At 32.1% G+C, this 18384-nt stretch overlaps 1 protein-coding gene across 1 annotated transcript; it reads left to right on the forward strand.

Moving 5' to 3' along the window:
* Positions 1-1118: 1118 nt before the first annotated feature.
* On the forward strand, positions 1119-3882 carry LOC111383842 (glucomannan 4-beta-mannosyltransferase 9-like). The gene is made up of 6 exons (XM_023008008.1): positions 1119-1877; positions 1960-2058; positions 2139-2391; positions 3066-3126; positions 3178-3381; positions 3474-3882. Exons 1-6 carry the CDS (start codon positions 1560-1562, stop codon positions 3634-3636), a joined length of 1098 nt encoding a protein of 365 aa, XP_022863776.1. The 5' UTR covers positions 1119-1559; the 3' UTR covers positions 3637-3882.
* The last annotated feature ends 14502 nt before the right edge of the window (positions 3883-18384 follow it).

Here is an 18384-nt window from a genome sequence, read left to right on the forward strand (position 1 = left end):
TTATTCTTTTACATAGAGTTCTTTGTACATTTCTATATGCAACTTCTATTCTTGTTATATGAAATAAATTTTCTCTAAAATGGGTAATATTAGCTTTTTTATGATAGGTTGTATAAAATTATATATGGCATGTGATTAGAACTTGAATGTGCATTTTATTTTAATCTATTATTCTATTCTCACGGAAACGAATATATTAGGACTTGTGGTGGACACATTCATAGTATCTATTGAAGAAAGTGATTATTAATTCATGAGTAAATACGTTACTTCAATTACATTGATGTTATCTGTCAATAATTATTATCAATAGAAACGCTACTTCAATTACAATAACACAATCGAAGAACACAAGTGTGATAAATTAATCTGTAAATTAACCCGGACAACTTAAAAAATTGATTTAGAGTAAATAAAATTTGATCAAACTTATAAATTATTTTGGAAAGAAAAAGAGATTAAAACAAAAACGAAAACACAAATAAAAAAATAAAAAATAAAGAGGGGCGGTGGCGGGGAATGTGAATAGCCAACGGTATTACATGAACTGTAATTGAGAGCTAACTTGACAAGTGGCCACTTATTCTGGAGGGCATTTTTGTCTATTCACGCTACACTTGAGGCCTGGATGGTCCCATTCATTTATTCCCTCTTCAATTCTAAGTCGTCCAAAATTCGCCAATTTTTTTTTTTTTTTTTTTTTTTTTATATCAAATGAAGTTTAAAAAACATTAACGTTAGTGACCGTTGTCTTACCCTACAAAACTCAACATTACAGACATAATCCGTATATAGCCTCTGTTTGGATTTGATTATTAGTAACTTTTAAAATCTTTTTAAAAGAAAAATAATGGCGAAATCACAAGTAACTTTTAAGTTACTTACCCAAACAGAGTGCTAGACCAACTGATGGGGCCACCCAATTCACTGCAATGGGACCTCCTCTCTCTCGACTGACCAACGTTTTCTCAGTTAGTTTGGATTCGATTAATGGTGAAATCACGAGTAACTTTTGTACTTATAATATTTCCCAAACAGAGTTTTACATATACAAATAAATCGTATACTAATACTAATAAAAATTAGATTAAAAAGAGAGAAACAAACCTAAACCTGAAGCCAAAACAGAGCTTCTATAAAGAGGGATTCTCTCTCTTTTTCTCCCTACCCCTCCTCTTTCTCTCTTTTCTTTCTTTCTGCATTGCTTCCTCTCTCTCTCTCTCTTTGATCCAAGCATACGTTTGCATTATTACAAGCTACTGGTTTCTTCTGACAAAGAGACAGTCACTTTCGTCTAATCGAAAATCTGCATTGGGTTTTTGTTTTTGAGCATAATTATAGTGGGGGTGTCTTGGCAAATTAGAGTGTGAAGTTTGAGCTAGTGTTTTCTGACATTCCAGCTCTTCCTCCATTAATTTCTTGCGTCCCTCAGAAGCAAAAAAAGATCAATATTCTTGCAGTTTTGGCAAAGAAAACCCCTATATATACACAAGCAGTTCGTCACTTTTCTATCAAGTCCCCTGTTTTTTATCCTATCCCCTGTCTTTTTTCACTCTCAAATGGACCATATTTCATCCACAACGTCGTTTGAGGGTGCTGGAGATGATATTACTGAGCAATTTAGCATAATTTGGGGCCAGATCAAAGCTCCATTGATTGTCCCTTGGCTTAAAGTTGCTGTATTTTTATGCTTGATACTGTCAGTCATGTTGTTCATTGAGAGAGTTTACATGGGCATTGTCATCACTCTTGTGAAAATTTTTGGTAGAAAACCAGAAAAACGCTATAAATGGGAGCTATTAAAAGATGATTTGGAGATAGGGAATTCAGCTTATCCCATGGTTCTTGTTCAAATCCCAATGTACAATGAAAGAGAGGTGCTTTTCTTCCTTGGCATATTTCTTGATTCATTCTTATGACATGCAAAAACTGATGGCGTTTCTTTACATGTAAATATAGGTATACCAACTGTCAATTGGGGCTGCATGTGGCCTTTCTTGGCCCTCTGATCGAATAATTATTCAAGTTCTCGACGATTCGACAGATCCTATAATCAAGGTCTGTCCCTTTCTTTTTACGTACATGAATTCCTTTGTCTGTAATACTGATTAATTTTCTTGATTTTGCTTTTGTCGTAGAATCTGGTGGAAATGGAGTGCCAGAGGTGGGCGGGCAAGGGAATTAATATCAAGTACGAAATTCGTGACAACAGAAATGGATACAAAGCTGGAGCATTAAAACAGGGCCTAAAGCACCCTTATGTGAAACAATGCGATTATGTAGCAATCTTCGATGCCGATTTTCAACCCGAACCCGATTTCCTCTGGAGAACCATCCCTTTCTTAGTTCATAATCCAGAACTTGCTCTAGTTCAGGCTCGTTGGAAGTTTGGTAATGACTCTTATATTTCATATTTGCTTAATTTATCACATTAATAATAATTACAAAGTGATATTAGACTGTCGGTGACAGCATATTGACAAGAAGTGGGTATCTTACTGGTCCATAGATACCACCATCTACAACTTTAGTTGGCCTTTTAGCTTCCAACACGTGTAATTTGTCTCATAATACAACTTCACATCAATGTCTCGTTTTAATCATGCTTGATATGCACTGTTAGACTCGACTGAAGTGGACAAAACAGAGTTGGTTTTGGAGGTTTATTTTGACTCATGAAAAGTTGTTTCTGCTGGTGGAAGTAAAATGGTAGTGAGAGTACATCTGGAAAAAGGTGATCTTTAGTGTTTGATTTCTTGATGAACACATATTCATGTCTGGTGGATGGACATAAATATCCCTACAGCCTTCTTGTTTTTCTGAAAAAAGCTGCCATGCATACCTTAAATAAATCCAAATAGGAAGTGCAAGATTTAGGGCCATCGCACGTGGCAGAAAATCTTCTATTCTCTAAAGGGGAATGGAGACAAACAATTGCATGTGCTGTGGTGGAAGTGGTGGACTTCAGGGCCCCTTCTTCTAACAGAAGATTTTGTTATTTTCTTTGCTAATGTTAATAAAAAATTATTTTGTTTCATTTGTTTACGTGGGACTTTATGTTTCAGTAAATGCTAATGAATGCTTGATGACAAGAATGCAAGAAATGTCACTAGACTACCATTTTACGTCCTACAATTGAATTGCATTGAGGTTCTATCTTTAACGATTGTTCTTTTAAACATGTAGATCACTCCATTTGCTGGTATTCTGGATCCTTTACGAGAATGTCATGTCACTACATCGGACTAAAGCTACCTTCATCGGCTTGTTGGAGGCAGGGAGAGTGAATGAATGGGTTGTCACCGAGAAACTTGGGGATGCCCTCAAATTAAAATCAGCCACGAAAGCTTCTAAGAAACCTCGACTAAGGATCGGAGAAAGGTATATCCATTGTATTCCTTTTCTGATTAATAAAGTAGGAATTAGGGGATTATCTACAATAGGCTAAAAATTTGACTTGTTTTATTCGACAGGCTCCATTTGCTAGAGCTTGGCGCTGGTGCTTACCTCTTCTTTTGTGGGTGCTATGACATGGCATTCGGGAAAAACCACTATTTCATCTACCTCTTCGCACAAGCAATGGCCTTTTTCATCGCGGGGTTTGGTTATATTGGGACATTCGTTCCACAGTCTTAGAGTGTCGTCCTCTTCAGAAATATTGGCAGTTTCTTCTTCTGCTCTTCATATTTTTTCCATATACTACTTACAATTCTTCGCTTGTAGAAAGAATGATATTATTCTTTTAGGTTAAGCATAAGAATTCGAGTTATATCTCGAATCATTTTCTTTGTTATATTGGACAAGTGTTCACAGAAGTTCATGTTCGTGTCCAAAGCACACTGTAAGATAAAAGTTTATGATTTTGGAGCCAGTTTTTCTTTTTCTAGACGTGTTAATATTTCATTAAGCCAATGACACAACAAGAATCACAGCTTTCATGATAGCAAAGGATTAGGTGTATTGGAGTTATTATCTTTCACCAGAACTTAAAATAGTGGACGAGACACAACAAGAATCACAGCTTTCATGATGGCAAAAGATTAGGTATATTAGAGTTATTATCTTTCACCAGAACTTAAAATAATGGACGAGACATTTATTTCTGAGAATTGACCAACTGCATATTTTAGGATAAAAGTCAGGCCAAGAAACAGGGGGCGATGTGCCAAGAAACAGGGGGCCGCTGTTTGAGAGACGCAACAGAAAGTTTGTGAGGTAGAGAATTCAATGCAGTGCAGGAAAACACTGAATTAATTAATTAGCTTGGGGAGTAAATAGTTTCAGGGGCGGACCCACAAGGGTCATGTAGGTTCAATTAACCCATAAAAATTTTGGTTTTTTTATTTTTTTCAAAAAATAGTTATTTTGACCCATTTACGACTTATTTTGACGCACTCATTACGAGATTTCAAATGAAGTCAAAAACCTTACATTTTTAATACCATTTCAAAATGTTTATGATCTAGTTTTTCGCTTGTTAATGGCATACTAAACATTCAATAGTAGCAAAAGTTACAACGTATCAAAGTAAAATGTTTCAAACTAGAATTTCGTTAATATGCTAACTTTCAAAATTTGCCGATAATCTACAAATCATTTACGTCATCTAGAAGCTCGTTACGAAAATCACCTCTTAATCATATTGAATGATCCAAACGGATATAAAAAAAGTTAAATATATGTCAAATGTATGTCTTCAAAGAGACATTTAGCTCGTTTTTCTTTAAAAATTTTCAATTATTTTATTAACGTTTATTATCTTTGTACGACAATTTTTTCAATATAATTTAAGTCATTTTATTAGAAAATTTTACATCGAATATGACGTTAAAATTTTTAGAATCGTTATAGATTAAATGTAATTGGAATTACTTTCAAATTACTTTGGCATTAAATTTAAATTTCATTTACCTCCTAGATTAAATGTGAATTTTATTTTGATTCATTTACTCCCTACATTCAATTTGATTTACTCGCCGTCATTCAACATTTGTCAATAAAATGGTACAAAATTATACAAATAACAAAATTTATTTAACAAAATTGATAATAATATAATTATAAGACTTTTTCAAAGTATCAAAATGCATATTAACATATTTTTATTAATATTATGTTTTTTTTTTAATAAAAAACACACTATAATTTTTTGTCCCACAACATAAAAGGTCTGTCCGCCCCCGAATAGTTTATGATCGAAAATAGGTTGGGAACAAAAGGACAACTAGGTTTGAGATGTGGAATGGTCAAGACAATATAGCTAGCAATCATAAAGAATAATGATATCCAATACAATTGGTGTTTAACAACGATCTAGACGACATCAATATATTACTAAATTACATGTTCGACAAGAAAAAAAGAATTTATGACTCGTTTGTTAGTTTCTATGACATGCTAACACCTGTACTGATACTAGATAGCATTATTAAATCATAAATAAGTAAAAAAAAGACATCTTATATAAGGAAAATCAGGTATCAACTATTAAGGAAATAATTTTTAGTCCCGATTAGCCCTGCTCATGTTCCCTTCATATTTTTATTCCATCATAGTATTTTCAATCATTAAAACCAATATAAAGTATTATAAAGTATCAACGTGTCTCAAGTACTAGTTAACATGTCTAATTATTAAATGTTCCTCCTTTGATTAATAGTTTGATAAAAGTCATAAGAACGTCAGACATATGAAAAAAATATTCAATTTAACAACAAAATCGTGAAAAAACAAGATTGAATGTTCTAACTAGCAATCTCTCGATTTTAACATGCAACAAATACCAAACATTTTAATTCTCATTAATAAATATGAAAATAAGTCATTCATATCAATTTAACACAATTTGTATGAAGTAAATCTCAAAATATTATTTAAACATGAGTAAGAGTCAAATAGCTACATCTTTCGTTGTAACAAATAGTCTAATTAAGAAACATGGTGAAAAAATCAAGGCAAGAAGAGTTTGACATAGATATTACGTGATAACATAGAAGCAAAAATATAGGATGAATCTCTTAAATTTTAACTTTACAATTCGAAGAGCCCCTACATTTGTATGCTTGAATTCTCCTTGATTTATCAACTTCTTTCTATGATTTCTCTCAAAAAGATAAACTTTCATGTGTTTTATTTGTTTCTGAGATGTATTTTTACTTCCTTCTCTTTATTCTTTTCTTGACCTGGATTTGGTCTTTATATAGCTCCTAAGATGTCTCAAAAATGGTGCATAAAAAGAACCCTACAAGTATTATGCTTTAGATCCAATCGATTTTGAACATTAAAACTTTTAATATATAATTGTTACATTCTATTTATGACAAATCCACTATTTGATTGAATTGACATTCTAATAAATTTCGTAGATTCAAATTTTAGTAACTTGTTAATTACAAGGAGTTGTGATTGTGATTCATAAATTACATGTGATTAAATCTTAAAATCACCCGTGATCGTAAGTAATAACAAGATGTGAATATCGTTATTATAGATAAACCATCATGTGTTGCATTTCTTACTTGTGAAGTAAGTAGCTAATATCACAAGTTAAACAATGATGACACTTAAATGAATACGTAAATATTTTGTTATAGAACAAAATATTGGAGACCCGCTGAAAATATTCTATATAAATACTTATTTGAGTATCAGCGATTAATCTTTAACTTCTAGCAGTGAAATTGGTATTTCGACTTGAGGTCATCACAGTGCCTTATATGAAGGCGGTCATATTTCGGTGATGTTGAATGTTGCTCTGCGAAGAGTTACTAATACTGCTCGTTCGAGTGTATCAAGAATCATATGAAGGTTATAAATTATCAATGGAGGATTCCTTACTTTTAGATAGTAAGAGATTATAATCTACATTTCATTCAGTTAAATTGATAACGAAATCCTTTTAGAGGATTCGACTTACATTGATTTAATAGTGGTAAAAAAGATATGATCGATAATTGATATTGAAATGCTTCATATCTCATAATTAATCAGATTATATTGACGAATGGATTATAGCTTCACACGAATGAGTTTGGTTTTGTAATATCACATAACATTTTTCATCACATATATTGTCCTGACACATTGTTAGATATCAATTTATGACTATAAATATGAATTGGTGATAAATTAAAAATTGGTATTTTAATTTATCGATTTTAATTGGATCAAAATAACAATTCACATTGTTAGCATTGTGATTGAGAACCTATTGAGTCACACACAAAAGCAGAACTAAAAGAATGATATTTATTAATTAATTGGCAAGCGTTGGACAATTAATTGATTGGATTGCTTGTTAATAAACTCGAGTGAATTAATTAATTTATGGACCAAATTTAATTAATTAAATATTGAACATGGTTAAGTTTAAGGGACGGACCAAACCCACTTAAACTTCTATCAATAAACTGTTAGGGTTTGAAAACATAACATCTCAATTATTATCTTGCTAGCACAAGAAAAGAGCATCCTTAATTCTCTCATTCTTGTTTCCTGTATGAATTTTTATTTGGGGTTGGACAATTAGACAATATGGATTGCAAATCGTGATTATATGTGTTCCAAGATTAGCAAAGGAATTTACAAAAATTAGAAAATTTATTATTCTTATTACAGTGTCTATCAAATACAAAGCCGATTCATGGTGGGAATTAAAATTATTTAATTTTTCGTTGTGCATTATTAAGTAAATTTCCAACACTATGTCCTTAAGTTTGGAATGAAATTAACTTTTTAAAACCTGACTGGACATGCTAGGTGCCCGCCCCAGTCCTGGGAATCCGTAGACATAAATTTTTTGAATTGCGATTCATTTTTGTGTTGAACTTCAAATTCAAGTATCTTTAAATGATTCATCATTTGTCCTGAGATGAGTTTTGAACCAAAATTTGTTCACTAATTTCCTCACGTAGGTTCCTCGTTTGACATCTTTTGATCCTTTTATGCTCCAAATTACTTTATTTTGCATCAATTATCTTCAAATATGAGGTTTAAACTAGAAACATATTATTACACTAACATGATTGGGCGCCAGATTGCTGCGCGTCCAGTGGTAGGCCGGCCGCCTGGATTGTACGTGTGAGAGGGAAGGCAGCGTTGCCTGTGGTTGGTTTAAATTGGGTAAGATTTTAGGGTTTGATTAATATAAGTTTTTAAATTAAAAATAATAATAGTTACAAACCTGGTTTTTGAAGAAATAAACTTCTTACCTTGATTATGAACTGTGATTTTTAAAGACCTGCTTTTATGTAATTTCCTCTAAAGTATTTTACATATACTCTATTACCTGCAACTGTTTTGGTACATGAAGGCCCAATTAGTTCTGTAAGTTAAAAATAAAAATAAAAAAATTAATGGAAATTCTTTTTTATTTTTCAATGTATTAACCTAGTATAAAAAATAAAAATAAAAATCCTAATTCATTTCCCTGGCCTGTTTGCTAGGCTCTTTTACAATACTAATCGCAGTCAACGTATTCATTCTTAAAAAATTGAATAATGCTATCTAACACAATTAACGCTATAACAGCAACTTAGGAAGTGCTATGTGATTAATCATGCACAACAAAAAACTAAAACAATTTCAATTCTCATTAAGGATGTGCTTTGTATTTAAATAGAAATTGTGATAGGAATTAAATATTTGTTAAATTCTGCAAACTCCTTCACTTATCTTGAACAGGAACAATCATGATCTGCAATCTTCAGCTGTCTAATTATTCACCCTCCATTGAAAATCCACACGGAGAACAAGACTGAGAGAACCAATATTTCTTTTCTTGTGATAGTAAGAATATAATTATGTTGTGTTATTATTTCCCAAACTCTAGCAGCCTATTAATAGAAGTCCAAATGAGCTTGACCTATCTATTAAACTTAATCCGATCCAATGTTTAATTAATCAAATTAATTAAGTCCCTGTTTGTTTTCTATTCTTTCCCCATTAAAATGAAAAATATGACCGTTATCCATCGCATCAAACCATCACAATTGAATTCCTATCTCTTGTGCGGGCTCATAACGACTATATTTTTCATTCTCATTTTTACATAAATGGGAAACAAACAGGGTATAGATTTGGTCCATGAATTAATTATTCCAATTCATATATTAAATTATCCCATTTTAATTTATCACTGATTTACATTCTTCGATTGACATCTAACAATATATCAGGGCAATACATGTCAAAAAATGTCACATGGTATAATAAAATCAAACTTGTTCGTTTACCGTGAAACTATAATCCCTTCGTCAATATGATCTGATTAATTACGAGACATGAAGTATATTGATCTCGATTATCGATCATATCTTTCATCACACTATTAACTCAATGTAAGTAGAAAAATCATTTCAACTTATGAGCACATTTACCATTGAAAATTCAAATAGATATGGGATAGAAAGTTTTTCCAAGTAACTAACTTCCCTAAATTTGATCAAGGATTTCATTATTGACTTAACTAAATGAAATGTAGATCATAATATTTTATTATTTAAGTGTGACAAATCTTCTATTAATCATTCACAACTTTCATATGATTCTTGAAATATCTGAACGATGTTGTATTAGCGACTTTTGGTAGACAACATCCAACATCACTTAAGTATGTGTGTCCACGTATACGGCACTATGCTGAACTCAAGTCAAATGATGAATTTCACCACCAAACGTTAGAGATTAACCACTGATTAGATAGTTATCCATGTAAAATCTCTCTAGCGTGTCTCCAATACTTGTTATGTAATGTAATATTCATGTGTTCATTTAAGTGTCACCATACTTTAACTCGTGAGATCAACTAATCACTTCAAAAGTGAAATATGCCACACGTAATGATCTAACCGTAATAATGATATACGTATCTCATTATTACTTACGATCACGGTTGATTTAAAATTCAGTTATATCAAAACTCCTTGTTAGAATATTAATTCAATTAAATAATAGATATGCCATAAATGAAATGTATCAATTATATATTAAAAGTAGGGTAATTGGCACAAAACGTCCATACCTTTTAAGTTTATTGTCGAAAACATCCATACCTTTCATTTTTTGGCATTTTTGCCCATACCTTCCACATTTCTTTGCACAGAAGTTCATTTTGACGATTTTACCCTCCATTGAAATGAAACAAAAAGAAAAGAAAAGAAAAGAAAAAATAAAGAATTAATTACAATCATAGTTCCAAATTTCTAAAAAAATTATAAATCAGTTATTAGGAAACTTGAATGTACAGGGAAATAATCAAGAAATAGAGAAATTTTTTAATCATAACCAATGGAAATGAAAAAATTTGAAGATTACGTGATTTTTGCTTCATGCCTTCCATCTACTATTCACAAAATAAAATTTGAGATTTATGCTTATCCATTTTTTAAAATTTTCAGTTTCATTGGCTATGGTTCAAAAATTTCTCTATTTCTTGATTATTTCTTTTTACATTCAAGTTTCCTTTTTTTTTTTGGTAGTTTTAAAATTTTTCAGTTCACAATAAATTGTGACTGATTTGTATTTTTTTTGAAATTTTGGGACTATTATTGCAATTAGTTCTTTATTTTTTTCTTTTCTTTTCTTTTTATTTTATTTAAATTGAGGGTAAAATTGTCAAAAACAAATTAAAAGGACCTTCTGCGCAAAGAAATGTAAAAGGTAGGGGCGTAAATGCCAAAAAATGAAAGGTTGACGTTTTTCACAATAAACTGGAAAGGTATGGACGATTTGTACCAATTATAATTAAAAGTATTTATGTCCAAAATCGATTAGACCTAGAGTATAACACTTACACTAAATACATTTTCATTGAAAAAATTCAAAAATAAATGACAAGAAAAGAAACTTGGGATGGACTTTTTCCAATACAGCTGTTATGCCTCGTGTCCGAAGCCCTCGATGGAGGCCATGTGGAGGCACTAAATGCAGATATCTAGAAATTGACAAGGTCAAAATAAAGAAAGGGAACAAGCTACTTTTTGGTCGAAGCACTATCTCTTCTGGCCGAATCTCTGCTTGTCTGAAGCTCTCTCTTTAATTCAAAGTGCTTGCGGCCTTTAAAGCGGATTTGAAGAGTATCTGTATGAATGATTAATGTAATATTTGTATTAATAAGTATCAGAAATATCAACATAGAGTGTATGGTGACTGATCCCTTATCAATGCATTCAATGTATGATAGAGTAAGACGTGACTTCGCTAACGAGATGAAGCCACGTGGTTTTGATCCAATGGCCACCACATCAGCTAGAACACCATAAATACATGCAAACTAGACATATATAAAGTCACAAGTGCACTACTTTACACGCTAGAGATTTGTAATTCCTTATATTTTTTGATGAAGTTGTCTATGATGGATTATTTCGTTTGAGATCGATCTTGATCATATCGTCTGTGTCCTAATGTTTTCGTCTTGTATCGTAGAGCATTTCCCACGTCCATTACTATAGTAAGTCTTTGTTCACAAAATATTCTTCGATTCAAATCCACCGCAAATGTACGGTTTGTTAACAAGTAATAAAGTAGATTTTGAGTCCAAGTATTATTTTACAAAGATTGATTTAGTTTGATTTTAATTATTGCAACCTTAATTGAAAGGATAATACGATGTTTGTTTGTTGTGATGAAAAATAACTAAATTAAATGCAAATTATGCTGTAAGAAAGTTGACGTGTTTTAATGAATGACAAACTCAATAGGATCCCAAAATCCCATGTAATAATTCTTTTTAACTTTAATTTTAAACTTTTAACGAATCAATGTTCCTATATTATTCAATAATTTCATTCGAGTAATGTTAAACCTATTTTCATACATAAGTCGACTATATTTCTATGACGAATACGAATGTACAAGAATGCATAAATTTTTATGAATACTTAAAAATTCACATAAGGCAGAGCAACAAAACCTGGGTAGTCGCCTAGGCATCTCTTCAAGTCTTGGTATTAAATTTCATGGTTGGGCGGTTGCTCCAAAAATATAACTGGGTGATTGCCCAGTTATATCAATTTTCAAATGTTATATTTTAGTCCCCGAATTTAATACTTGATTCTTCTAAATCTTTACTCTTGCAATTTCAACCCTTTAACTTTTAATTGCATTCAATTGAACCCCTAACATCTTTAATCTCCATTTTGTTGTCCAGATCATCTATTGAAATGTTGCAATTTAGCTCTCATACTTTGAATTTCACCATTTTTCCTTTCCACTTGCTTAGAAACAGGTCCATCACGGAAATAAGCGAAAATTAATCCAACTTGAGTAAAAATTAACATTTTCATAATACAAAAACTTAGTAATATGGTCCAAATAAGTGCATAAAATGCACTTATCAGTCTCCGACTGTATCTCCAATCAGAACGTACCGAAATTTGCTTGCTTGGAACGAGTGGGTTCGGCATCTGTTGTCCAAGTTGCCATTACAAAAAAGAAAGTTCAACAATAGTTATTATGCGGAGAAGAGTTTGCACCGATAAAAAAGGCCAATCGGTCAAATTTCGACAATCCAAACATGGTCTCCTACTTGTTCTTCGTCTACATACTCATTGGGTGGTTGCTGCCTTTGGCTTCTCGACTCAATCCCGTGACTTTCAGACGTACTTTATGGCGAAACATTGCATTCAAACCTTTCTTGTTAGTCTGTCTGACGATTATGTTTATTGAACTTTCTTATCCAAAATTTTATAAAACAAGGACATATTAACTTCCAAACTATTTGACGCGTGCTAATATTTTTAGGCTTCCCGGTGACTCGAAGATTTTTGAGTTTTGATTTAATATAACATGAAAGTCAATCGAAAACTGTATTCAAATGGCCATGAACTGGAGTTCTATAATTTTTCAATTTTGTGATGATGTTTTTCTCAATCAAATAGAGTCTACAGATTTATATGTTTGGCAAACTTCAGTAAATTCCTGAATCAGTATTACCATTTTTTATTGATCAAGAGCCCATCTATCTTTTGAGATGTTTTTTTTTTCTCCCTTAGATGACAGAAGTGATTTCTTAAGAATTGAATATTTTTCATTTCTAAATGAATTTTTAGAGGTTGATGTTAATTTCTTTGTTCATCTCAATTAATTTGTAACTGTAATATATACATATTTTTATCGCCATATAATTCAATATGTGGGAGCAAATGGCTAATCTCTATTTCTATTTTGTATATATGAGGAATCATACATATTGGGCTCGGCTTAATTTGGGTTGGTTTCTATTCCAACCCTAAATCAAAGCCAAATTAATCGGTTTGGATGAATTTCAACTCAAACTAACTCACTCTAACTCCTAAATCGAACCGAACCAAACCAATTTGGTTTATTTCGATTCGGTTTAGATTTTTAGTCCAGATTGAATTTAAAAAAAAAAAATTTGTTCAAGTTTTGGGTCCAATTAGATTATAAAAACTAAAATAATTAAATAACTTTATCTTACAATAATTATTGACTAACAAATAAAATAGGTTAATAGAGACAAATGAACAGAAAAATTAAGAATTTTGTTACATTTTTATACATTATGTAGTATGACTGTCTAAATAGGAAAAATGCTAATTATAACATAATGAACTTGTGGAAGGAAATTTTCAATACAATTACTTACGGGCAACATCATAGATTGGAGGGAATCGTGATGTAGTTATAAGATTAGGGGTTATCTTTTTATTTTTCTTAAAAAAAAAAAAAAAAAAAAGATCGACATGTAAGTGAGTTGGATTGGTTTAGTTAACCAACGGTTTGAGGCTTCAAACCATAACCGAACCAACCACGATAGTTATGTTTAAAAGAAAATAAAACCAAACCAATTATCTGCATCAAACCGACCTAAACCGACCCGAGTCGGTTGGGTTTGATTTGTTTTTTGATTTTTTTTGCCCCGGCCTAGAGGTAATGTATTGTCGAAACTTAATGCTTAGTACACAATAAATTCCTCATCGAAGTATACGTATTTGAATAAGGTTGACTGTACAGGGAAAACAGCAGTCAATTACAGGGAGATGATGTACGAAATCTGTGAAAGATATCTCTGTAAGTGTAGCACTTCTCTACTTATTTTTCATATTACTTTAAGCTCTACAAAAATACAATATCAAAGATCAATAAATTGGCATGCATATCGTAACCAATTAAACAAACAATTCCATTTGATTAAGACTCAAATGAGTAAACATATTTCAAGATTGATTTGTTCAAACGAATAATCACATTGAGATAAATGTTAAGGGATAAATTAGATACAGAATAAATCTAAAAAGTAAAACATAAACCAATAGAGTCCATGCTACAAATTTTAATAAGATAGACATTTTAAAATAGAATATCAAATTCGAATGCTAATGTGTCCATTTGTTTTGTTGGTATGCTTAGGAAATCACTATCTCCTTATAAGTATACATTCTTCTACTTTAGTTCTATGTAACAACCGGATTGCTAGTTATTTGATTGAATCTCAAAAAGTAAAGCACTCAAACTATAAATGATTCGATTCATTTATTAATCCCCACGAGCTTTACTAATACACAATCAAGCTGATATTTCCACTCGAACCAATCGGTATGCAAGCGGTTTTGCTGGAACTCGGTTGAGTTGGTAGTTCCAACGGGTTTATAGGATATCCAACTGGTTTTTGGTAAAATTACAAAATAGGTTCCCTAATTTCGAAGAAAGACTTCTCGCCCTTGATAAGGACATGCTTTTCACCATGCTACCTCATTATTGTTGTTTGTACTCTCTACTATTGGACTGTTGTCCATAATAATTTTTAATAGAATAACATTATTTAGTTCAACTGAAATTATAATCACATTGTGTAGTATTATGTGATAAGTTAAATCAAAATGTAGAATTAAATGATTCACTTAATTTTATTAACCTACATAAATTGATGTTATAATCCTAATGGAGTTAAATAGTATTACTCTTTTTAATATTATTATAAATTTATTTGACAATAAACATTGAAAATTTCATGAAATATAGAAGTGAAAAATTGAGTAATAATATAGATGGAACAATATATATAAGTTTAAGAAATTATGAAAAACTTGAAAATATTAAATTCAATTTATAAAAGCACAAATGAAAATTATATTATTCCAATTTATAAATGTATTTTTAAATTAGAAGCGACTTTAACTTTTAATTTATGATTATAGAAATTATTTGAAAAATTATTTTATTTAAATTTTAACATAGTTGTTGCGTGTTGTCATATTTGGCCAACCTACGTGGGCCAATGACCCACTCAGGCAGAACCACGTGGCACTCCAGCCGAGGTGACATATATTGTCGAGGTGGGTTATGGCCGAAGCCCTTCAAGCCGAAGCCCACTAGTAGAGGCGCCTTTTATCGAGGTCTGTGAATGTAACTGAAGTTCACATGCTGAGGCCTATGAGCCGAAGTTATGATGCTGAAACTGGTTGAAGATAGCTAAAACCCTCAAGTGGAAGTATTGTATGAAATGGCCGAAACCCCGAAGCTGATACAAGAGCCTCCGAATTACAAGGGAGCATCCTCCATGGTCACTTCTCCCAAGAGATCGTCTGCACAAAGATCTTATTCAAATGATTGATGGAACGTTTGTCATAAGCATAAAAATCAAGTCTTGTCACTAGTATGGGAGGTTCTGCACAAGCAATAAATGCGCTGCAAGCTAACAAGTCAAACATCATGCCTAATAAGATGTTTAAATCAAAGAGATGAGGTCACGTGCCACCTCATCCAAGGGCTCCCATTTCACATATACCACTATAAATACTTCCCTTGTGTAACACCAAAAGGCTAATGCAAGAATCAATACAAAGAACTACATTTTACTCAACTTTCTCTCATTTACTTGCAATACACAAATCGAGTTCATACACATTTACATATACATTTACGAGCACTGGTTGGTAATTATTGTATAATCGGATCACGAACAACCCGCCGGATTCCGAACGTCACCGTCCTGCGTCGTTAGGCTACTCCCACGCCCTTTGAATCGCTCGTTTTAGACCATTCACGTGTCTTAGCGTGTTGAATATACGTCCACGCGTGCGCGGGTGGGACCGGTATCTGTTGACAACACTTTTTGGGGTCAACAATAGTATTGACTAGTGAATCGTTGACACGCAGCTTTGGCCCAATGACGGGGCGGCAGGGAACATTCTTCTTGACAATTTTAACATGCAAGTATTTATGCACAACGTACATTACGGGTGAGACAGTGGTGTTAGTACCAATACATTAGTTAGTAGATTAATTAGTTCAAAAAAACTAATTATCGCTATTAAACTCGAAGTTGTTTATTATATATTATTGTCTTTATTGAGAAAGATTTGAATAGACTTAAAATAGGTAAATTAAATTGAAAGGTTAAGATGGTAATTTTTTAATCCTAACTATATTAGTTGATGGTGATAGATTGCAAATTAAAAGAAATTGTATTGGAGAACAAAATTTTACTTTATTAGGTCACTTGATTGTAAGAATGAAATAAAAAAATTGATTTAGACAATTGTCTTGTGGCAGCAAAAAGCATATCGTGTAGTTAAAATGAGGAATAGATAGGAGGAGGAACGTCGTGAATAGAGGGAGGGTCGTACCAGTGTGCATTGACTGTGTGTTCATTAGCTTTATGTAGAAATATTTTCACACACCACGGAGAGTTTACACAGATTGTCGAGATATAGAGAGAAAATTTGTGATGAGAAATGAGAAGAAGAAGAAGAAATGGTATGCATGGGTCTATTGTATATGGAGTGTTCTAATTTATATTGAGAAGAAGTTGATAATTGAGGTAGTGATGAATATATTATACCGTGAGGTTTTTTTTAACTAGTGAAGTCTTTTTATGTCATTGGCAATGGCAGTGATTTGTTGAATCACGTTGGTAAGATTTTTCCATAAAGAACCAATTGCAAAATCAATTTCAATATCTAATTACTAAACTTAAACTTTAATTTGATGGAATACTAATGCGAATAAACCTTGAAGTATAGATATTAAATTCGGGCCGAGACAACCATCGAATTGGTTTAACTCACTAGTTAATTGATGTGCAGTTAAACCGTCTATTCTAGATAAAACTCCGAAGTTTTTTTTTTTGATAATCAGTGACCTAGAAAGATATGATCCAATTTATTTAAACGCATGCAATATGCTTCTAGCCTCTCCAGATTTTGAAGAACCCTCATTGCCTACTCAAATTATGAAGAACCCAATTAATCAAAATCTAGTGTTAAAAATTCACTTCAAACAATCATGTAATACAGAATTTTAGGTTTTCTACTTGTATTTATATTTTTTAATTACTGAATTCCTCCACCTCGTTGACTGGTATTTAGTGATTTCATCCATATGCAACGCCTTTGTTTTGTCAATTATACACGATGTGCGACAATGAATTTTCACTGAGCCGACTATTGTCACCGGTGATTTACAATATTTCATAAATGGCAATTAGTATATACGATAAATTTGTTACAGTAGATTAGATATTTGTTGGATGGGCATGTAGAACGACTTTTGATACCAAAATTATTATATGGTTCGTCATATTTTTTGTTATATTTAAAAGAAATTGATCCACAAATTTGACAGAAATTGACTATAGATTTGATAGTCGGATCATCGGCTATTAGAATAATGGAGACATGTTCGTCCCCAAGTTTGATAGGAAGCTCCTGTACTTCCCTAGGCTGGGCAAAAATATCGAAAACTCGACCAAACCAAATAGGCTCGGGTCGGGTCGGGTTGATTTGATACACGTAATTGATTTTTTTGTTTTTAAACAAAATCATGATGGGTCAGTTCAACTATAGTTTGTGTTGGAAATCTACTTATACATGCACAGCGGAATTTAAAATAATTTTCGATTCCCACCAAGAATCGCCTTTGTGTTTAGATAGAAATTGTGATAAGATTATACCTTTTCCAGATCTGCAATCCTTTTACTTTTCTTTTCGTTCCACACTTTGATTCGCCACCACAGCTGTCCAATTATCCAGCCTCCAACGGTGATCCACACAGAGAATATGATTGCAGCATCTAGGGTTTTTCTTGTGCCAGCAAGAATAATGAAAATTCATATGGACCTCAAACCCTAGTTATGTATTTATATAAACTCAAATAGGTTCGGCCCGGTCCGGTCCAATAATTAATTAATCCAATTAATTAAACCCGGTCCGTGAATTAATTAATCCAATTAATTAATTCGAAAATATAAATAACAAATCCAATTAATTAATTTATCCAACGATTGTTAAATTAATCAATTGGCAATTTGCAATCTTCCAATTCTCTTTTGTGTGTGACCCATTAGGTTCCCGACCACGATGCCTAACGACGTGAAATATTATTTTGATCTAATCAAAATTGATAAATTAAAACACCCTT

The sequence above is a fragment of the Olea europaea genome, unplaced genomic scaffold (assembly GCF_002742605.1).
Source record: "Olea europaea var. sylvestris unplaced genomic scaffold, O_europaea_v1 scaffold2775, whole genome shotgun sequence".
Taxonomy (NCBI): domain Eukaryota; kingdom Viridiplantae; phylum Streptophyta; class Magnoliopsida; order Lamiales; family Oleaceae; genus Olea; species Olea europaea.

What these genes read in the sequence shown, in the direction of transcription:
- LOC111383842 (XM_023008008.1), top strand. Translation starts at nt 1,560, where the DNA reads ATGGACCATATTTCATCCACAACGTCGTTTGAGGGTGCTGGAGATGAT. An exon ending in CGACAGATCCTATAATCAAG is followed by an intron (nt 2,059 to 2,138) that starts GTCTGTCCCTTT and finishes CTTTTGTCGTAG; the next exon opens with AATCTGGTGGAAATGGAGTG. An exon ending in TCACTAGACTACCATTTTAC is followed by an intron (nt 3,127 to 3,177) that starts GTCCTACAATTG and finishes ATTGTTCTTTTA; the next exon opens with AACATGTAGATCACTCCATT.